Source organism: Sinohyriopsis cumingii, chromosome 9 (genome assembly GCF_028554795.1).
Source record: "Sinohyriopsis cumingii isolate HCF-2022 chromosome 9, ASM2855479v2, whole genome shotgun sequence".
Lineage (NCBI taxonomy): Eukaryota > Metazoa > Mollusca > Bivalvia > Unionida > Unionidae > Sinohyriopsis > Sinohyriopsis cumingii.
The window spans coordinates 2,182,361-2,207,697 of NC_142969.1; the positions used below are offsets into that span (position 1 = coordinate 2,182,361).

Genomic DNA, 25,337 nt, shown 5'->3' on the forward strand with positions numbered 1-25,337 from the left:
CATTTGTCAAATATGTCGCATAATACCTGGAACGTAGAAAAATTTGAAACAAAGTGAATTAAGATTTCAAAAACAAAGTTTCCTGAAATATTTGAGAGCAATACGTATCCGTATTTATCATAGCTTTCTCTCCAACATGTCTGTTCAATAATTGTTTAGAACTTTGGTTTTCTTTAATACTTGGGTTTGAGGTCCAGAACCAGCCTTGCTCATGACCTTGATCATGACCTTGACCCAGCCTTGTTCATGACTTTAGAACATTTAATGAACGAATTTGTTTACAGTGTGCGCTAATTTTTCATTGAGACGATGGGAATATTTTTTAGAGCAGGTTATTGCGACCTGCGTCATTTGGGGATACGTTCACATCAAAATTGATCATTCCTATTGTAAAATGTGTCAAGAGAAAACAGTAATTTAGTTCTTTTCAGATAGAGCTGAGTGAGAGGAATTATTTATTTCAATTATTTTTGGAATTTCAAAGTGACCAGTGACATTGGTAACTAAAACATTGCTTTGGGGTTGTTATGAATTTAGTCACCGACATTCTGTATATTAATCATCGTGATACAACAAGAACGTTGGCACATCAGCACATTCAAGGTTATTAGCACATCAGCACTTTCAAGATTGGAATCTATTCGGAACACTCTATACTTTTGCACTTGTGAGAGAACTCTTAGGACTGTTTGGGATTTGATTCACAATGCGGTAAGATCCTTTTAAATTTTCAAATTGCATCCATAGGGTGAAATAAAATGTTTGTTGAATTTTGCGAAACGTGTTTGTTGTGCTTTTTTCTGGTAGTGTATGTAAAGAGAGGGAGAGATGATTAATAACATTAGCATGTAATATTTACAGTGTCATTGATCGTATGACACGATATACTTTAATCTACACTTCATTTCTGCTGTTTTTCTCTCGGGAATCAGTTATAAATCCACCAAACTGAGAACGTAAGTAGTTAATGCCTTTCTTTTATCTCCTATTTCCTTTTGACAGTCATATGATTATTATAGTAATGGGAACCGATAAATTAGTAAACATATCACTTTTAATTATATTTTCTCTTTTTCGCATATTTGTGACTTTGATAAACTTCGATTATGGTAATTTTCGTTATATTTAAGCTACTTCACGATTCGTCATTAGTTTTAGTTTCTGTTTTTCTTTAAGTTCTAAATCATATTAAAGTTGTTGTTTGCTGTAATTTACTTAGTCAGTTTTCATCATGTAACGTTTAATTGATACAATGTTTAGAAACGCAACCTACACGTTTTAATTAGGTAGGTATATACTATTACTACTACCACTACTACTACTACCACTACTACTAATACTACTACTACTACTACCACTATTAATATTACTGCTACTACTGCCACTACCACTACTACTACTACCCATACCACAACTACTAATACTAATATTAATACTAATACTAATATTAATGCTAGTACTAACACTACTACTACTAATAATACTAATATTAATACTGCTACTACTACCACTACTACTAATACTACTACCATTACTACTACTATCATAAATATTACGAATACTGCTACTACTACCCCTATTAATATTACTACTACTACTGCCACTACCACTACTACTACTACCCATACCACAACTACTAATACTACTAATGCTAATATTAATGCTAGTACTAACACTACCACTACTAATAATACTAATATTAATACTACTACTACTGCCACTACCACTACTATTAATACCACTACCTCTACTACTACTGCTAATACTGCTATTAATACCACTACCTCTACTACTACTGCTAATACTGCTACTTATAATAATACCACTGCTACCACTACTACCACTACTAATACTACTACTACTACTACTACCACTGCTGCTACTAATAATAATAATACATGTAATAATAATATTAATAATGATAATAATAATAATCCTACTACTACTACTAATACTACTGCTACCAATACTACTACTGCTACTACTACTACTATCATAGCTCATAGCTGCTACTATTACATCTAATAATAATAATACATGTAATAACAATAATAATAATAATCCTACTACTACTACTTCTACGACTACCACTACGACTACCACTACTACTACCAGTACTAGTACTTCTACTACTACCACTACTGCTACTACCACCTCATTGAAGGTTACTCGGTCATTGTATATCTTGGTCCTGAATGTTGTAAATGTCATCTAAATTCCCCACCTGCGTCAGAATGCAATTGACGCATTTACAACTACTCCAACTGTTGTTTGCATTTTTATGTAAACGTTTAACATTTTGACAAATTCAAAGCTCCTGTTCACGTCCTGTTCAGCCATACTTAAACATAATGCCGGAGAGGCAAACGTACGATAGCATCCTTGTTACAGTGAATATTAATGTCACCATGTTCGTATTTAACACGTCATCTAATCGGAAGCAATAGTTTTCTTTCTGACTATCCGCCATGTTCAACACTCACTACCCGGAAACATTAGGCTTTCTTGCCACCTATAGTAATTAATGGACGGTAAGTATATTTTCGGAAAGACCGATATAACACGAATTGTCATGATATTAGAGTGATATATATTATTATTGTTTGCTTATGCATACATACATACATACATACATACATACATACATACATACATACATACATACATACATACATACATACATGCATGCATGCATACATACATACATACATACATACAAACATACATACATACATGCATGCATGCATGCATACATACATACATACATACATACATACATACAAAAATACATACATACATACATACATACATACATACATGCATACATACATACATATATACATACATGCATACATGCATACATACATACATACATACATACATACATACATGCATGCATGCATACATACATACATACATGTAAAAACAGTATTGTTCTATCATTTCTTGCCAATCAATCGAGCAGATTTAATAATCAATCAATCAATCACACAATCAATAAATAAAGCTATCAATCAATCGTTCAATCAATCAATCAATCAACACCACCCTCCGGAAATAAAGAATAATTATATTTAAGCTGGATATGGGAAAATTTGTCCAGGCAGACTTTTCTCCGTTGAAGAAGAACCGAGTTTTATATTTCTCTCTGACTTCGAAAACCAATTCGTCAAACATATTGTATGTGAATTCGGTAACATTTAGGTTTGTTAAAACAGAATGCTGGCTGGTAGTCATTTCACAATAGCATGCTTCATAAATCGTATCGTCTTAGATGCCATGCATAGTATAATTTTCGCAGAGGGTTAAAAATAATGATGCCGTTATTAAGTGTCGTAGGGTTGTGTTTGCACAAAATGTAGACTTCATTGTGCAGGACATGTTTGACATTGTTTTCGACCCAATAGAAAGATATCTGGAGTGACGTGTCCAACCCAGAAGCCACTGCGGTGGCAGACCTGGCCTGGTCCAGATAGAATTCGAACTCGCACTTTTCTGGTAGCTAGACCTAGATTCGAACCACTGAGCCACCGCAACTCCTTCGGGGTCTTGAAGCGTGATGCACGCTATAATTTCTATCGGTTGTCAACTGATACGTTATCTCTGCTGTCTAAATTGGTGTACATTATTGACTCTTGACAGACTGCTGCTAGTGTTACTACTAATAACATCGATTTGCAAGAAATGTGGCGCATATTCGGAACATATCAGAGGGACACTTGCCTATGAAAAAAAGTCACTAGCTACCACATCAGCGACGACGTCTGTTAGTAATTTCATATTTTATAAGCTCAGTGCATGCTAAGCTCAGTCGGAAATTATAGTTTAATAAGTATTCCAGTTTTAGAATACAGATTTAAAAAACGAAACGATGGTCCATTGTTCCACGTGTATTTGATTCAAATGAAATGCATAAAACAATACGACAAAATACAAAATATATTTGACCTATCTGGTACTCAAATTATCTTTTATTTCTTTTAGTCACTCTTTCTTTCCCTCTCCTTTCTTAGTTTTCTGTGTTTGTCATATACTATCATGTCGTAAATTGCTTTTAATTCCACATTTAATTCGGGAAAATGTTTGGTTCTATCATAATGCAGAGTATTTCTTTACAATAAGATCAACTTTTAAACTAAAAAGCAAACTAAGAAAAGGCAAAAAATCAATATAAGCCGCATTTTCTAGATGCTTTTAAAGTCTCTATTACATCATGGATTGAGCATAAGAAAGAATAATCTTCTAAACTTTGATGTATCATGCCTAATGATGTATCATTTCTAATGATGTATCATGCCTAATGATGTATCATGTATAATGGTGTATCATGTCTAATGATGTATCATGCATAAAGATGTATCATGCCTAATGTTTTGGATCTCATACATTCATTTTACAGAATTTTACACTAGTGTTTTTTTTTGGAATGAAATTAAAGAAACTTTGTTTGAGGAGCCATGGACTTTAGTCTTAAATTACATCATTGTGTCACTTGCGACGTGGAGTATTCTCGCATAATGTAATATCGAATCAATTATATATTTGTGAATACAGATAATTAGCACAGTAATCATATAACAAGAATTTATTTATCATATGACTACTCTATTATTGAGGTTAATATACCCATATCATCACGTGACGTATAATATATCCACTTTTTATAAATTGACTGCGTCTACTGCAATGCGATTGATAACCTGTCACGTGTAACTGCTTCTTTTGATTCTGATAAAAATTTGCAATCCCTCATGAAATCTGGGATTGGCGGTTTAAAGTGCAATCGCACAGTCCTTTATGCTCTTAATGAAACTTAATGTTGTGTAGCAATTGATGAGTGTCCGTTGCCTTGAAATATAATCCATTGTTATCCACTGTGCAATTTTATTTCTCTTGTATATTGTTACATCTAGGAAGTGCACACTTTTCGTACCAATTCTTCTTGATGAATTGCGGTTATTCATCCGGTTAAGAAATTCATTCAGTTCCCTTGAGAATGGGTTCGAATGATGAAAACGTCATCAGTAACATCAATAACATTGACACCGACAAATAATTGATTTTTAGCCTTAGCAGATATATCTTTCACTCATTCAGGTACAGTAGCCCCGAGTGACCGAGTGGTCTAAAGCGTTCTCCGTTACGGATCACTGCCATCTCACCTCTGTCTGCGTGGGTTCGAGTCTCTGATTCGGCCTATGTGGGTATGTGAGAAAGCTTGCCAGTAGCTTCTCGTGGGTCGGTGGTTCTTTCCGGGGTTTTCCCGGGTTCTCCCTCCACTATTAATACTGGCTGTCATGTTTAGTATCGTGTGCTGAAAATGGGCGATAAACTATACAACAAAACAAACAACAACATTCAAATACACACATATTTGTATAATATAGAGCAAACTTCTTCCCCTTATCTGCACTTTTCTCCGAATCTGTTTTCGTTTTAAAAATAAAAACTAAAGCCGTTATATTTAATATAAAAGCTACGAAAATTTACAGTTTTCTTATTCATTCTATTTAGATCGTGTTTAACTTGCATCGCCTTTCTGCAAGCTACCAAGCCATGTTCATGCTCGATGTTACAATGAAAGCTATCGATATATATTGTAACCAGAATGCAGTTTTTAGCAAGTTCAATTTTACAAATATTTGCCCATAGTAGCATTTGTCTCTTTAATAAATTAAAACTGTTTCTGAGCAAAAAATACATTAAGCAGAAATAAATCCATTCGTCAATATGCTCATTCTGATTTGACTAATCAGACGCAAGCAGCTTAACCGACGGAACGTACCTTGGCGTAGTTATGTTTTTCACGGGCTTTTTAATTTAGGGAAGAGATAAAACTATATTCAATTATTTGGAGTCAAGCAGTCGAATTATTTTTGTCCAAAGGACCGCTACTAGTAAAGGTTCAAGTTCATTTCCAATGCTGCATCACGATAAATTGGTTTTAATAGAGGCTGGTCATATCCCAGATCATTTAATTGTAGCTTCCATTCCAAGATGTGCAGATCTAGGTCAGTTTATCTCATCTAACATCTCTGCAACTAACAATACTCTCGTGGAGAAATTTTGCAACGCCTTCTTGTCCGACTTATTAAGATTTAAATTCTGAATAAATTCGTCAGGTATGTTTTTGTTTCTTTTATGTCAGAAATGTAATTCCGTCTAGCGCTTACGCAGATTGCCAATTGGACATTTTTTATATGTCAGAAGTGAAATTTCTGTACATCATCTCGGACGTAACCACTCTGCCAACTGGACATTCTCCGACATATTAACAGACTGCCACCTGGATTTTTTAAATATAATTTTGATTCAGGAGAGTGCTTACTTGTTTTGAGTTGTCAGATAGGTAAAGTAGTAGTAGGAGTAGTAGCAGTAGTAATAGTGGTAGCAGCAGTAGTAGCAGCAGCAGTATTAGTAGTAGTAGTAGTAGTGGTAGTAACAGTAGTATAAGCAACAGCAAATGAAAAAATTGTTTAAATAGGAGTAAAAATAGTATTTTTAGTAACATAATTGGTATTCCTGCTAGCATCAGTATACCTAAACAGCCTGACAAGTCAGGTTAACTTGTATTGCACCATTTTCCCAAAGTTGCCTGACAAAACACGCTGATTAAGCCGCATTGCATCAGTAGCCCTAAATTGCCTGACGAGTCAGGTTAAGTTATATTGCATCAATATCCCTAAGTAGCCTGAAATGTCATTAAGTTGTATAGCGTCAGAATCCCTAAACTGCCTGACAAGTCAGTTTAAGTTGTATTGCATCAGTATCCCCAAATTGCCTGACAAGTCAGAATAAGTCCCATTGCGTGTATGTATGTATGTATGTATGTATGTATGTATGTATGTATGTATGTATGTACGTATGTTGTATGTATGTATGTATGTATGTATGTATGTATGTATGTATGTATGTGTGTGTGTGCGTGCGTGCGTGCGTGCGTGCGTGCGTGCGTGTGCATGTGCGTGTGTGTGTGTGATATTCGGATATTTAACGTAGCTTTAAAAATTTTTCGCTCATATCGCCACGATGTCTGCAGTTTTGCAGTTTATAGTGATGTCTAGCACTGGGGCATCATGCCGCAGATATGTAGCATGAAGTCCCACCCAGTCAAATTATCCTTACACCATGCCGACCAGTAGTAATAGTAGTAGTAGTAGTAGTAGTAGTAGTCCTAACACTAACCTCTTAATGCTGAGCGTCAAGCGATGTAGCTGTTTTCACCATTTGTATAAGTGTTTGGCATGACTCGGCCGGGGATTGAATCCACTTCCTCCCGCATCCGAGGCGGAGGCATTTACCACTAGGCCACAAGTCGTTTTACATCAGTATTCATAAACTGTCGGACAAGTCAGAATAAGTCGTATTGCATCAGTAGCTCTAAACTGCCTGACAAGTCAATCAAATTAAGTCGTAATGCGTCAATAGTCCTAAACTGTCTGGCAAGTCAGATTAAGTATCCCTAAACTGCCTGACAGGTCAGATTAAGTCGCATTGCATATATGTGTGTGTTTGATTTGGACTTTTAACGTATCTTTAACAATTTTTCAGTCATATCGCTACGATGTCTGCAGTGTTGCAATGTATCGTGATGTCTAGAATTGGGGCATCATGCCGCAGACATGTAGCAAGATGTCCCACCCAGTCAAATTATCCTGACACCAGGCCGACCAGTAGTAATATTAATAGTAATCCTAACACTAACCTCTTAATGCTGAGCGTCAAGAGAGGTAGCTGTTAGTACCATTTTGTATATGTTTTTGGTATGACTCGGCCGGGGATTGAACCCACGACCTCCCGCATCCGAGGCGGACGTTCTAATTACTATGCCACTAGTCGTATCGCATCAGTATCCCTAAACTGCCTGACAAGTCAGTCAGATAAAGTTGCATTGCATCAGTATCCCTGAAGAAGAAAACAAAAACATTATTTTTTCCGGTCGATAAAGAAATTGAAATTGTATGCCTTGCAACTGTAACCAAGCAACGAAATCAGTCAGGGCGATCTTCTGTGTGATTTTTCTCCGATTAACCGCGGCATTGAAATCAAGTTTTCAGAATTAATTAGAAATAAATATTTTGCGTTAATAATGAGTTAGTTCTAACTCTCATTCGAATCGAACTACAAATTGATATGACTTTCCGGTGATATTTGCGCTCTGCACGATGACGGATTTCCTTTTTATTCGATCTTGAGCATGTATATGTCACGGTCAGAACATTAAAGGTCAAGGTCATATATGTCCAAACAATAAATGATTCATTTTTGTTTCTCTTGATGACATGAAACATCTTTTATTGTTTTGTTACACAAAACAGGCATATTCCGAATGATCCAGTCAGTGTCAAACACTAAGTTAGATGTATTTTATAACGATCGATACTGAGGACGGCCAAATACACAACTATTTTGTTATCTCAACTAACAATGTCGTTTGTCTGTGGACATTGACAACATGTAATGAACTTGGATCAAAATCTCGTTCTTTGGAGATTAACACCGTGGAATGAACTTGATCAAAATGTCCTACATTCTGTGGAAATTAGCAAAATGGAATGAACTTGATCAAAATGCCCTACATTCTGTGGAAATTAGCATAATGGAATGAACTTGATAAAAATGCCCTACATTCTGTGGATATTAGCATAATGGAATGAACTTGATAAAAATGCCCTACATTCTGTGGAAATTAGCATAATTAAATGAACTTGATCAAAATGCCCTACATTCTGTGGAAATTAACACAATGGAATGAACTTGATCAAAATGTCCTACATTCTGTGGATATTAGCACCATGGAATGAACTTGATCAAAGTGCCCTACATTCTGTGGAAATTAGCACCGTGGCATGAACTTGATCAAAATGTCCTATATTCTGTGGAAATTAGCACTATGGAATGTACTTGATCAAAATGTCCTACATTCTGTGGATATTAGCACCATGGCATGAACTTGATCAAAATGTCCTATATTCTGTGGAAATTAGCACCATGGAATGAACTTGATCAAAATGTCCTACATTCTGTGGATATTAGCACCATGGAATGAACTTGATCAAAATGTCCTACATTCTGTGGAAATTAGCACCATGGAATGAACTTAATCAAAATGTCCTACATTCTGTGGAAATTATCATAATGGAATGAACTTGATCAAAATGTCCTACATTCTGTGGAAATTAGCACCACAGAATGAACTTGATCAAAATGTCCTATATTCTGTGGAAATTAGCACCATGGAATGTACTTGATCAAAATGTCCTACATTCTGTGGATATTACCACCATGGCATGAACTTGATCAAAATGTCCTACATTCTGTGGAAATTAGCATAATGGAATGAATTTGATCAAAATGCCCTACATTCTGTGGAAATTAGCAAAATGGAATGAACTTGATCAAAATGTCCTACATTCTGTGGAAATTACCATAAATGAATGAACTTGATCAAAGTGCCCTACATTCTGTGGAAATTGACACCATGGAATGAACTTGATCAAAATGTCCTACATTATGTGGATATTAGCATAATTGAATGAACTTGATCAAAATGCCCTACATTAAGTGGAAATTAACACCATGGAATGAACTTGATTAAAGTGCCCTACATTCTGTGGAAATTAACATCATGGAATGAACTTGATCAAAATGTCCTACATTCTGTGGATATTAGCATAATTGAATGAACTTGATCAAAATGCCCTACATTAAGTGGAAATTAACACCATGGAATGAACTTGATCAAAGTGCCCTACATTCTGTAGAAATTAGCATAATGGAATGAACTGGATCAAAATGTCCTACATTCTGTGGAAATTAGCACCACGGAATGAACTTGATCAAAATGTCCTACATTCTGTGGAAATTAGCACCATGGAATGCACTTGATGAAAATGTCCTACATTCTGTGGAAATTAGTACCATGGAATGAACTTGGTCAAAATGTCCTACATTCTGTGGAAATTAGCACCATGGAATGAACTTGATCAAAATGTCCTACATTATGTGGATATTAGCATAATTGAATGAACTTGATCAAAATGCCCTACATTAAGTGGAAATTAACACCATGGAATGAACTTGATCAAAGTGCCCTACATTCTGTGGAAATTAACACCATGGAATGAACTTGATCAAAGTGCCCTACATTCTGTGGAAATTAACATCATGGAATGAACTTGATCAAAATGTCCTACATTCTGTGGATATTAGCATAATTGAATGAACTTGATCAAAATGCCCTACATTAAGTGGAAATTAACACCATGGAATGAACTTGATCAAAGTGCTATACATTCTGTGGAAATTAGCATAATGGAATGAACTGGATCAAAATGTCCTACATTCTGTGGAAATTAGCACCACGGAATGAACTTGATCAAAATGTCCTACATTCTGTGGAAATTAGCACCATGGAATGTACTTGATGAAAATGTCCTACATACTGTGGAAATTAGCACCATGGAATGAACTTGGTCAAAATGTCCTACATTCTGTGGAAATTAGCACCATGGAATGAACTTGATCAAAATGTCCTACATTCTGTGGATATTAGCATAATTGAATGAACTTGATCAAAATGTCCTACATTAAGTGGAAATTAACACCATGGAATGAACTTGATCAAAGTGCCCTACATTCTGTGGAAATTAGCATAATGGAATGAACTTGATCAAAATGTCCTACATTCTGTGGATATTAGGATAATGGAATGAACTTGATCAAAATGTCCTACATTCTGTGGATATTAGCACCATGGAATGAACTTAATCAAATTGTTCTACATTCTGTGGAAAATAGCATAATTGAATGAACTTGATCAAAATGCCCTACATTAAGTGGAAATTAACACCATGGAATGAACTTGATCAAAGTGCCCTACATTCTGTGGAAATTAGCATAATGGAATGAACTTGATCAGAGTTCCCTACATTCTGTGGAAATTAGCACCACGGAATGAACTTGATCAAAATGTCCTACATTCTGTGGAAATTAGCACCATGGAATGAACTTGATCAAAATGTCCTACATTCTGTGGATATTAGCACCATGGAATGACTTTGATCAAAATGTCCTGCATTCTGTGGATATTAGCACCATGGAATGATCTTAATCAAAATACGCTTCTTACTTTGGATATTAACGCCATGGATAGTATGAATAATGCATCTATATCTCTGGGAGACATGATGCCTCAGTTGGTAGCACGTCGGACTCGTAATTTGTTGCTTCAGCGTTCGATACTCGATGCATCTTTAGGAAAGGCCCTTAGCTATATATAACCAACAACGTGTTAAAAGTTCAGATTAAAAAAATCCTGGTTCATCTTTAAACGTAGCTTCATAAACACGTTGTTTAATATAGCATTCTCCATTTGGAGACAAGTCTCTTTCTTCATAGGCCTTATAATTCAGGTAATCGTTAAAATCATAGAAATCTCTTCCACGCATAATTTTAAACGATTAATTTGAAGAAATAGATGTTTTTCACCTTTACATTTTAAATGACGACTACTTTGGGGTAATAGAAACATATTCCAAGCATAATTTTTAAACGACTACTTTGATGAAGTAGAAATCTCTTCCACGCATAATTTAAAAAGATTACTTTAATGTAATAAAAATCTCTTCCAATTACAATTTGAAACGACTTTTTGGATGTAAAACAAAATCTCTTCCACCCGTATTTAAAAAGCTACTTTGATGTAACCAACTTCCATTCACATTTTTTTATGCGACAAGTATTTTCTAATAGAAATCTTATTTAGACAATAAAATGTTTGTGTATACTGAAAAGTACGAGAAAGATAACAGCAAATATGTACAGTTGTCTGGGAAACTCTCTATCTCTCTCTCTCATAACTGTTTCCTATATTTATTTTATTTTCTTTACTTGTATCGTCATGTTTAGCAGTTGTTTACGGAAACCACAAAATTATTAGGACCTTTAACTAATCCCACTGCACAGTCTTGATTAGAAACAATATTCTCGAACCAAACAAGAAACCATCTGAATTTGCTGCAAAATATTCCCGGAAGGGAAAGAACATAGAAAAATTCAATTTTCTTTGACGGCGCATAAAACTCGATATGATCAAATCAGATCCGGTAACTTATTGTTGAAAACGGCCACTTGTGATAAGTGGATAGCTGAAATAAGGCTGTTTTATCCCTACTCTTAACATGTCATCACGTTCTTATAAAGGTCAATTTTTATACCGTCCATATGCTGTTAAATATCTTTTCCTTGAGGAGAAAAGCTGTCACACACACACACACACACACACACACACACACACACTCGCACGCACGCACGCACGCACGCACACACACACACACACACACACACACACACATACATACATACATACATACATACATACATATATGGGTGGATTTATTTACGCGTGTATGATTGTGTCGTTTGTCTTGTCAATATGCGCCCGTTTATGTTGCACATTGTGTCGTCAGGGATTATTTAACCTTGTTGTTGACTCTGAGAAAATCTTAAACCTTAACACAGAGTTAAGTTTCAAAAATATTATTTGTAGGATTTTAATATCTTAGCCTATAGTTTTGTTTTTGTTTGGGTGCGTAATCTTAATTTGCACTGCAAGACCAGGATTGTTTGTTTCTATAATGTCCCTTTTTATTCTATTCGGTTCTGTTCTGCTCAGCTCTCTTCTTTCAGTCTAAAGTCATTAACATGCATAACAGAGACTCTATTCATTTAGATGCCATAGATCGATGAGAAAATGTTTTTCATATTTTGCCAGCTTATACTGAAATAGCCGCAAGCATATTAAGCGATAGTATAATGTTGATAGTGACCACAGATAAGAAATATTGTCACTTTTACAAGGCCACGAGTCAGTATTGATTCATGTTGATCAATGAGACCAAAAGTAATATAGCACATAAATCAATATTAATTTTGCGTTATCATACAGCCTATTTCTTGACAGTCAACATCCTTACTCGTAAATCCTTCTATGAACCTTTTAAATAGATAAAAGCCGACGTAAGCTAACGTTACTGTTACGATGATCAAAATTAGGCTTCATTCAATATAGCTACAACCCGTAAAGATAACTTCCTAGTGACCATTGATTGCTAATGCAAGAAAACATACGATACGCTTATCTTTATAACGACTTCTTGGACAATATTTTCAGCAAATTAAGTTCCCTCTGAGCCACTTAATAAAATAAACTGGAAGGATTGGGGGTCACAGTTTACTTGACATTTACAGATACCCATATTAAATAATGATTTTTTTCTTTCTTTCTGAGAACAAAATGTTCCACTATTCGCTATTGCTCGTAACCAAGACTAAGACTCGGATACGTCCTGTAGTTAGTCTAAGGTATGACGTCAATAGGAAATTGACAGTTTTTAAGCCAAGATTTAACTGAGAAAATAATCCGTCCAATCGTCCAGTTAGGTCTTTTTTTTATCTCATTGATACCAATACGTAGATGATATGTGTCGTAAAGTGTTCTGATTTATGTCTGGTCTTTAAATACCCAGTAGATGGTTTGTGTCGTAAAGTGTTCTGATTTATGTCCGATTTTTAAACACCCAGTAGATGGCTTGTGTCGTAAAGTGTTCTGATTTATGTCTGATCTTTAAATACCCAGTAGATGGCTTGTGTCGTAAAGTGTTCTGATTTATGTCTGATCTTTAAATACCCAGTAGATGGTTTGTGTCGTAAAGTGTTCTGATTTATGTCCGATTTTTAAACACCCAGTAGATAATTTGTGTCTTAAAGTGTTCTGATTTATGTCTGATCTTTAAATACCCAGTAGATGGCTTGTGTCGTAAAGTGTTCTGATTTATGTCCGATTTTTAAACACCCAGTAGATGATTTGTGTCGTAATGTGTTCTGATCTATGTCTGATCTTTAAATACCCAGTAGATGGTTTGTGTCGTAAAGTGTTCTGATTTATGTCTGGTCTTTAAACACCCAGTAGATGATTTGTGTCGTAAAGTGTTCTGATTAATGTTTGGTCTTTAAACATCCAGTATATGATTGATCCCAATGCAAACAAAATGTCAACAAAATGGCTCATTTTTATTCATTGCACTGCAACAGCTGGTACTGCTCATATTCTAAAACCGTTTCGTTCTGAGTCTACGAAACCATTTATGTTAAATTAGATGAAGAATTTGACAATTAACAAAATCAGATCGTGTAAAGGGATGTTGAATTTTTTTCATTTTTAATTGTGGTTCATTATGCATGTATATTCACGTCGATTTCATTTTTAATTGTTGTATTTCAATATGCATGTATATTCACGTCGATTTCATTTTTAATTGTTGTAGTTCAATGTACATGTATATTCACGTCGATTTTCTGCAGCTTGTTTCTAATACATTTCAGCACATATTTTAAATAACAATAATTATGCTAATAATAATACTACTGCTGCTGCAACTACTACTACTATTAATACTAATATCATGGCGTAAACATGCCATCGAGAATCATAAGGGACTCAATTCAATAAAGCAAACACCTGTGTATGACGATCCAGCACAAATTGTCACATTTTAACATAATATAGACCGCTCCGCTGGCCTAGTAGTGGTTAGAGTGTCCGCCTCGGATGCGGGAGGCCGCGGGTTGGAACCCTGGCCGAGTCATATCAAAGACTTATAAAAAATAGTACTCCCTGTAAGTATGTACTTGTATATATATAGTACCATCTTCAGTTTTACGTTACTCAAAAAATGATCAAGAAAATAATATAACAACCAGGGTATATCCTAACTTAAGACTTATGACGGAACTCGCAATAAATTTAACTTCATGAACATTCTCAAAACTCGTAACACTGTGGGGAGAAGTAAGTTGGTTTGTTTGTGGCATTATAACATACATTGATACTGAGAGGTTTGCACGTGCATTTATCACTTTGATTTTGAGAGGGTTTGCACGTGGCATGGATTACATTGATTCTGAAACGGTTTGCACGTGGCATTTATTATAATCATTCATTCCGACTATGTTTGCATGCGACATTCGTCACACTGATTCTGGGTAGATTTGCACGTGGCTTTTATCACATGGTCATGTCAGCACTCTCCTTAGGTTTAAATACTAAAACCTGTTTACATCAAAGTTTGCAAAATAAAATAATAGATCACAGATAAACATAACCGCACAAAAACTATTTTAGTTCGTTGTGGCATTCAAGATATTGCTTCCTAATGTACACTCACGTTGGTCATTTTAAGGCATTAAAATTAAAATGGTGTTGACCAAATATTCTACATTAAATAATATATGGATATTTGTTCACCAAAAGACTATATAAAAATGATTATGACTTTGATTGACACAAACTTCTACATGAAATTTCTTTTACATTGGTTGGTTCACCATTCCTGTGGCCTAAGTGGTCAGAGAGTCCGTCCCGGATGCGGCAGGTCGCGGGTTCGAACCCCCAATCGAGACATACTAAAAACCTGTAAAATTGGTACTGGCAGCTGCCACGCTAGGACAGGTCGGCCTGGTGTCAGGATAATGTGACTGGTTGGGACATGATGCTACATGTCTGCAGCATGATAACCCGGTACTAGACATCACTATAAACTGACACACTGCATACATTGTGCGATATAACTGAAAACGTTTTAAAGCTACGTTAAAAATCCAAATCACAAAAAGAGATTTACATTGGTTCACCAAAAACTAAATGAAAGTACTTTTGACATTGATTTACCAAAATTCCACACTGTATTCTTTTGATACTGGTTGAGAAAAGTCTATATGAAATTAATATTGATAAATTGTTTAAAAATATAAATTGAATTTACACTGTGTAAACAAAAGTCTGTATGGAACATATGGAACAATTAACAGGTTAATTAATATACACGTTGAGGATGTTTCTTGTAGACTATATATAACGTATATTGCTTTTACTGTGATTTTCCGAGACTTTAATCGGCCTGTATGCAATGCCGGATTACATGTTAAACACACTAAGCATAAGACCATTTCGATCTGCATGTACGATTATTTTGATTTGGAATGATGGCAACACATGTTTTGTCCGACCTTTTAGCATTAAATATTGTTTTGTTTTCGAGTTTCACATTTTGTAGCGTGGAGTAGGGGCACTATAATATTTTTGTCAGCGCTTAGGGACCTGGAAGGCCTTAATACGGCACTCCCTGCAAGTATGTTCCTGGATTCATATTAGCTTGTGTTTCACTCCCTGTAAGTATGTACTTGGATTCATATTAGCATGTGTTTCACTCCCTGTAAGTATGTACTTGGATTCATATTAGCTTGTGTTTCACTCCCTGTAAATACGTACTTGGATTCATATTGGCTTGTGTTTCACTCCCTGTAAATAGGTACTTGGATTCATATTGGCTTGTGTTTCACTCCCTGTAAGTATGTACTTGGATTCATATTAGCTTGTGTTTCACTCCCTGTAAGTATGTACTTGGATTCATATTAGCTTGTGTTTCACTCCCTGTAAGTATGTACTTGGATTCCTATTAGCTTGTGTTTCACTCCCTGTAAATATGTACTTGGATTCCTATTAGCTTGTGTTTCACTCCCTGTAAATATGTACTTGGATTCCTATTAGCTTGTGTTTCACTCCCTGTAAATATGTACTTGGATTCATATTAGCTTGTGTTTCACTCCCTGTAAATATGTACTTGGATTCATATTAGCTTGTGTTTCACTCCCTGTAAATATGTACTTGGATTCATATTAGCTTGTGTTTCACTCCCTGTAAATATGTACTTGGATTCATATTAGCTTGTGTTTCACTCCCTGTAAATATGTACTTGGATTCATATTAGCTTGTGTTTCACTCCCTGTAAGTATGTACTTGGATTCATATTGTGTATGTATACCAAATCGTCTTTTATTTATCTACTTACACGCCACACCGACTTTTATGTATGCATTTGGGGACCAAACTGGCTTGTATTTATCTACTTGGATGCCAAATTGTTTTGTATTTATGCATTTGGATACCAAATTTGCTTGTATTTTTGTGTACATGGATACCAGATTGGATTGCATTTGTGTACTTGGATACCGATTGGCTTGTATATTTGTGTTCATGGATACCAGATTGGATTGCATTTGTGTACTTGGATACCAATTGGCTTGTATTTTTGTGTACATGGATACCAGATTGGATTGCATTTGTGTACTTGGATACCAATTGGTTTGTATTTATGTCCCTGGATACCAAATTGGATTGCATTTATGTACTTGGATACCAAATGAGCTTGTATTTCTATACTGGGATACCAAATTGGCCTTTATGTAGGTACTTGGATACCAAATTTGCCTGTATTTGTGCACTTGGCGACCAAATTGCTTGCATTTATGTACATGGATGCCAAATAGGTTTGCATGTATGTACTTGGATACCAAATTAGCTTATACTTATGTACATGGATATCAAATCAAATTGGCCTTTATGTAGGTACTTGGAGACCATATTGGCTTGTATTTATCTACTTGGATAACAAATTAGCCTGTATTTATGAACTTGGATATCAAACTGGCTTGCATTTATGTACTTGGACACCAAATTGGCTTGCAGTTATGTACTTGGATACCAGATTGGCTTGCATTTATGTACTTGGATACCAAATTGGCCTGTATTTATGTACTTGGATACCAAATTGGCTTGTATTTTTGCATTTGGATACCAAATTGGCCTGTATTTATGTACTTGGATACCAAATTGGCTTGTATTTATGTATTTGGATACCAAATTGGCCTGTATTTATGTACTTCGATACCAAATTGGCTTGTATTTATGTACATGGGTACCAAATTGATTTCTATTTATGTACTTGGATACTAAATTGGCCTGTATTTATGTACTAGGATACCAAATTGGCTTGCATTTATGTACTTGTATATCAAATTGGCTTGCATTTATGTACTTGGATACCAAATTGGCTTGCATTTATGTACTTGGATACCAAATTGGCTTGTATTTATGTACTTGGATACCAAATTGGTTTGTATTTGTGCATTTGGATACAAAATTGGCTTGTATTTATGTGCTTGGATACCAAATTGGCTTGTATTTATGTACTTGGATACCAAATTGGCTTGTATTTATGTACTTGGATACCAAATTGACTTGTATTTATGTACTTGGATACCGAATTGACTTGTATTCATGTACTTGGATACCAAATTGACCTGTATTTATGTACTTGGATACCAAATTGGCTTGCATTTATGTACTTGGATACCAAATTGACTTGTATGTATGTACTTGTACACCAAACTGACTTGTATTTGTGCATTTGGATACCAAATTGGCTTGTATTTATGTACTTGGATACTATATTGGCCTGTATTTATGTACTTGGATACCAAATTGGCTTGTATTTATGTACTAGGATACCAAACTGGTTTGCATTTATGTACTTGGATATCAAATTGGCTTGCATTTATGTACTTGGATACCAAATTGGCTTGCATTTATGTACTTGGATACCAAATTGGCCTGTATTTATGTACTTGGATACCAAATTGGTTTGTATTTGTGCATTTGGATACCAAAGTGGCCTGTATTTATGCATTTGGATACCAAATTGGCCTGTATTTATGTACTTGGATACCAAATTGGCTTGTATTTAGGTACTTGGATACCAAATTGACTTGCATTTATGTACCTAGATACCAAATTGACTTGTATTTATGTACTTGTATACCAAATTGACTTGTTAGTATGTACTTGGATACCAAATTGACCTGTATTTATGTACTTGGATACCAAATTGGCTTGTATTTATGTACTTGGATACCAAATTGACCTGTATTTATGTACTTGGATACCAAATTGGCTTGCATTTATGTACTTGGATACCAAATTGACTTGTATGTATGTACTTGTACACCAAACTGACTTATATTTGTGCATTTGGATACCAAATTGGCTTGTATTTATGTACTTGGATACCAAATTGGCCTGTATTTATGTACTTGGATACTAAATTGGCCTGTATTTATGTACTTGGATACCAAATTGGCTTGTATTTATGTACTAGGATACCAAACTGGTTTGCATTTATGTACTTGGATATCAAATTGGCTTGCATTTATGTACTTGGATACCAAATTGGCTTGCATTTATGTACTTGGATACCAAATTGGCCTGTATTTATGTACTTGGATACCAAATTGGTTTGTATTTGTGCATTTGGATACCAAATTGGCCTGTATTTATGTACGTGGATACCAAATTGGCTTGTATTTAGGTACTTGGATACCAAATTGACTTGCATTTATGTACCTAGATACCAAATTGACTTGTATTTATGTACTTGTATACCAAATTGACTTGTTAGTATGTACTTGGATACCAAATTGACCTGTATTTATGTACTTGGATACCAAATTGGCTTGTATTTATGTACTTGGATACCAAATTGACTTGTATTTATGTACTTGGATACCAAATTGACTTGTATTTATGTACCTAGATACCAAATTGACTTGTATTTATGTACTTGGATACCGAATTGACTTGTATTTATGTACTTGGATACCAAATTGGCTTGCATTTATGTACTTGGATACCAAATTGACTTGTATTTATGTACTTGTATACCAAATTGACTTGTAAGTATGTACTTGGATACCAAATTGACCTGTATTTATGTACGTGGAGACCAAATTACCTTGTATTTGTGTACTTGGATACCAAATTTGCTTGTATTTATGTACATGGATACCAAATTGACTTGTATTTATACTTGGATAATAGATGCTCATATTTATGCACTTGGTAGATACCACGATAAACGGTACATGAGATGTGCAATATGTGTTAGTATAAACATGATGAATGGTGTACGAGTTGTGTAATATCCATTGGTATATATCACTGCATATTCAATCAAATCTTCATTTGGAACATACATGTAGGTATGTTGTCTCCTCTCATTGTAACGTGTGGATACACACACACACACACACACACACACACACACACACACACACGTATATATATATATAAGCCACATACATTACAAATAACATGGCATTTAAAGTGTTGGTATAAAGCAAATTACCGATACTATATATAACGTGTTCAGACTAAAACAAATGTTGGCACAGGTCCAGGGCTGGTAACTTTAAAATAATCACAAGCCCTGACTTAAACTCCAAAAGCTAGGTCTCTAATTTCGATATGCCCCGAATATCGCTATTTTAATATTATTTTTCACACAATGTTGCAATTGCTACATTTCAAATATAAGTAGAATGAGGTTCTGTATGGGATTTGAAGGTAATGCAAGTGTCATCAATGTTCATCGCTACAATCGCTACAGACTGGATTGTACTGACATTCAAACTCTGAAGGATTCTGCCAGCGAATACTGGTTGCACCGTCTTGCAGCGAATACTGGTCACACCGTCTTATTGTCCCGACCATACCTTTAGCGTTGTCACAACTGTGTCTGATTTAGTATGATCACGAAATATGCTTATCTTGATAGAAAAATGAATATACATTACATTTCAGACTGACCATTTCATTGGTGGAAAGGTGGAGTGGGGAGGCATATTATTCTATAGTTATGGGGGAGGGTATTCAGGTAATATAGCATTAATAAATGCCTCCGCCCAGTACGGGTGGTAACGCTTTATCAACCCAAATCAAATGTGCAAAAACGAGTGTATGCTTATTATAGTCCTTCCATCGATCTATTTCATGGCTGAAATTATCCTGAAAAGAACAGGTCAATACACCGCTCCCGTGGTCTATTTGTTAGAGCGTCCGCCTCCGATACGGGAGGTCGCTGGTTTGAACCCCGTTTAAGTCATACCAAAGACAGGCTTATACAAATCGTACTAACAGCTGCCTCGCTTGGTTTTCAGCATTAAGAGGTTAGTGTTAGGACTGGTTGGCCTGCAGTCTGAATAAAATCAGATCTCCACTGTCCTCGGTGTACAGTGTTATCTGATTTTAATGAGACTGGGTAGGCCTGGTGTCAGGATAATGTGACTGGGTGGGACATGATAGTTCATGTCTGCGGCATGATGCCCCAGTGTTAGACACCGCTATAAACTGCCACACTGCAGACATAGTAGCAATATTAATTAAGTGTTTTTAAAGCTACGTTAAAAATTGAAATCACACACACACACAGAGGTCAATTAATAGTTTGTACTGTAACAAGATCAAAATAACAAATAATAATAATAAAGAGAACTTATCCGTATTCAGCGTGTCAGATATGTTGCATACAGGTGGTGCTCCTATTTCGAAAGACATGTTACACTGTCACAGAATTAGGCAAAAAATAACTTGGTTTTGCCTTAGAACTATTTGACTATTTCTCGTTGTACATGCGTACAACGTTATCTAGGGTGAATAAGTGTTTCTCCAGGTAAGCGACTGCATTAACATGTACCTAGCCAAAAATTACTTGCTACGAAGGGACATTAATAACATGATATGCACGGGTATTCTACCCTGACTTTTGCTCACTCTCCTATGGATTTAAGTAAGATCGATTTCTAAACCGACACTGGTCGTTTTGGATCACGTCAAGGAGTGTACGCTCTCCATTGTTCTCCAGCCATAGGGGTAAGTGTTGAATTTACATTTCATTTGATATGCGAAGCTTATTCGGTTTGTAATGTCTTATCGCGTAATAATGCATTTATTACAACGCAGATTTGAACTTTGAATTACAAGTCACTATTAGAGGTTAATGTATTAGCATATATTTAGAGATTTTACAGAAACTATTATTATGACCAATTTGGCTTTATTGAAGCTGATTGTGACTGTCGCTGTGATTGTGACTGTGACTAAGACAAGAGCTGACTAGAGTTTACTAGAGATGTCTAGAGCTATCTGAAGCTGTTTTGAGCTGTCTGGAGTTTTCAGAGTATTTAAGGCTGCGTGCTGTCGATAAGTATGTATGTACGTATGTCTGTGCCACGGACGTAGACGTAGCAAATTCAAAAGGGTGCTGTATGCTGTCTGTACGTGTATACATATGACTGTACATTTGGTGGATCCATAAAAGGTGCGAGCGGCCGATAAGACTGTGGGCCAACCCAAGAAATCGTACGACTGTACATGGGGTCTAGAAGCATACGTTTGGTTCAATTATTGTTCCAATTGCATTTTTATGTTCAGAAGATTATTTTGGATCTTAGTTGTGTTCATAAGATTATTTTGAATCTTAATCGGAGTTCATATCTGAGATTATGTGAATCTCTCTTGTAGTGGATAATACTGTTTGAAGCGTATCTGCAGTCCATGAGGTTTCTTGGATCTGCACTTCATATTGATTTCATAGTTTTGGTTTATTTTCAATGTGTGAATGTTGTGTAGAGTGATTGGGTCAATCGTATGTTGAGAGCGTGAGAGAATCATTGTATTTTTACATCATATATTTTTCTTTATTAATTCATTTCAGAAATTTCCATCATTCTCACATTGTGTTTGTCTTATTCATTTAGTCCAAAAACCCACTCGGTTTCTAATCTGCGACATACACACAGGAATAAACTATGTCGATATGTTGTTTGCAGTATGTGTACAAAAGTTTCCCACCCCCACCCTTCGCTGTCGTGCTTCACAAAGTAAATCTCCGTCAACCAGGAGTTCTGAAATTAAATTTTGCTGGGCTTTGCTGACAGGTGATTGCTTCCTAAATCGCCTGCAAAAACGAATTACACTTGAACACTATTCTGACAATTGAAATAACAATACCTTGCGTTGTGCAGTAAAATCATTATTCAAACAAACGTTGCCGCTGTCAATAACTTGTCAATAATCATTTATACATATAGCTTAAACATTCTCGTTCAAGGCAATATGTAATAACTTCACGCATCTAACATCTTTTTCTTTACTTTCGAACATTGCTGAAAATTGTTGTTTTTCGAAACACAATCGTGTCAGGGGGCTTGATGGTCCAAATTGTGTTTTATCGTGACATGCCGTACATACTCTGCTTAAAATCTGATCTCCACTTAGCGTAGGACCGCGTAGACCTGATTTTAATCAGACTTCACCGTATTAGGGTATATATTATGTCAGCGTCTTTAAAATAAGTTCCTCATTTCATCAGTGCGAGGAAGGTTTTCTCGGGGAATTTTTCTTGGGACTGATGGTATCCTCATTTAGAATACCGAAGGCTCCCGATCTAAAACTAAAATATATGTTGATGGTTTACTAACGTATGACTAACAAGACGAATTACCTATTAGACTATGTTACATCTGAAATGTTTTATGTTAATTTCAGACAATATGCTATCCCTGCGCTCTGTCGAGGACTGGTTAGAGGCAAACCCCGAGGCCATGCAGGATTATTTCCTAAGAAAGGCAGACATTGAACTTATAAACAGATGGCTTCTCAAACATGGATTCCAAACACTTCAGGATTATATAAACTGTAGTGTCAAGGTCTCGCTTTCACCGAACAGCGGCCCAAGTTCTCCAAACGATGTGCGCTATGGTGAGACCTTCTTTAATTCTAAACACAATAGATCAAATTCCAAGAAACATTTAAGGCAGGATTATGCCAAGTCGAAATTCAAGAACATGTTTCGAACGTATGAGCCAGGAACGGCACAGGAGGCAGGAACTGGACCAAGAAGGAGTAGTCTAAAGGACATGCGGATGTTTCGGTCGTTACCCCCGAGCACTGTGAATATGCTGAGCCTACTGATCCAGTCGAAGATCCGATTACCAAGATACCCCAGCAAGGACATCGACTTAAAAAGGGACATGAGACATCGCAATGAACGAGAATTCTTCATGGAAATCGTAAAGGAAATAGCAAATGACCTTGACCTTCTCAGCTTGAGTGAGAAGATGATGGTGAATGTTAGTATCCTTGTACATGCAGACAGAAGTTCTGTGTTTGTGGTTGAAGGTAAGAATACGCCTAGGCCTTCCTTGATTTCAAAGATATTTGATGTTCATGCTGGCACCCATATTTTGCCATCGACTTCTGCTAACAGCTGTGTGAGGGTACCGTGGGGGAAAGGCATTATAGGTCACGTGGCGGAGACTGGAGAGGTGGTAAATCTCAAAGAAGCAAGCGTGGTAAGTCAAACAATTATGTTATGCTCTTTTCCTCATTTTATGTCATGTTAAAATCATCTTTTCTGATCCGTACTCTACTTTCTTTTAAAACATCTGCATAAAGCTTTCTTAATTCAAGACACGAAGGCTTTTTTCCACATTTCGGATCTTTTCTACAGCTGTAGCTGATGACATTATATATATATATATATATATATATATATATATATATATATATATATATATATATATATATATATATATATATATATATATATATATATATATATATATATATATATATATATATATATATATATATATATATATATATATATATATATATATATATATATATATATATATATATATATATATATATAATGTTGGCTGGGCCGACTTAGGAATGTGGAAAACGTACCAGTAGATTCTCCTGGGTCGGTGGTCGGTGGTTCTTCTCTGGGTATTCCCAGGTACTTCCTCCACCAAATTTAATGACCCCCATATACAGTATATCACGTGTTCAAAAAATGGGGTTAAAGCCACAACACCACAAACTATATCAACTGTCGTTTAATTTTTCAGTATTTCTGGAATATTTCCTTATTATATTTACGTCTTATAAAAGCGGCTATTGCCTAAAACCGATGACCAATGTCAGACTAAATCACACAAGACTGTTAACTTAGAAAGCGTTGCAATACCTTTCGTCAATTTCCGTTTAGGAAAAAAAGTTGCTTTCTTATTATCTACAGTTCAGGGTTTTCATATTAAATTATTTAATTCCAACAGATTACAAATTTCCCCACAAGGTACCGGATGGCGAAATTGGCAAAACCCAATGATGCAGAAATTTCCTTATTCACGGAAGTGCAAAACGAATTTATGTAAACATATAGAAACGTTGAGTCCGCAAAGTCTACAATTTTAAGTGCCTTTCCATCCCTGGTATACTAATAACTAAATGTCTGAAATTTATTTCGATATATTTTTGTAATTATCCATTCTCTCCATGCATCTATCCATCCAACCAATCGGGCAGTGAGAAAAAAATCAAGCGACCAACCAGTCGTACACACCTTCAGTAATGATGCTTTAATTTTCTTCATAGTTGATAAAGTGGTAATAGTAAAATTGAAAAGTGACCTACAGCAATCTTCTTCACGGATCAGCATTGTTATGTTCCTTTCTTTGATTATTCAACCATGCAAAAGTAATCTTTACATGAACTAATTAAGAGACCTTGCATGCATTAATTCATACTGCCACTT

General features: G+C 35.5%; 1 protein-coding gene across 2 annotated transcripts in view; it reads left to right on the forward strand.

The window, feature by feature from the left end:
- The window catches only part of LOC149791173 (dual 3',5'-cyclic-AMP and -GMP phosphodiesterase 11A-like), a 325,685-nt gene that overhangs the window by 15,003 nt on the left and 285,345 nt on the right, over window positions 1–25,337 (forward strand). For both annotated transcript variants that reach the window (XM_089969623.1, XM_089969625.1), the window contains exon 2: window positions 23,282–24,087. In XM_089969623.1, coding sequence (XP_089825749.1) covers window positions 23,287–24,087 — 801 coding nt within the window. In that variant the 5' untranslated portion in view covers window positions 23,282–23,286. The remainder of the gene's footprint in view (window positions 1–23,281; window positions 24,088–25,337) is intronic.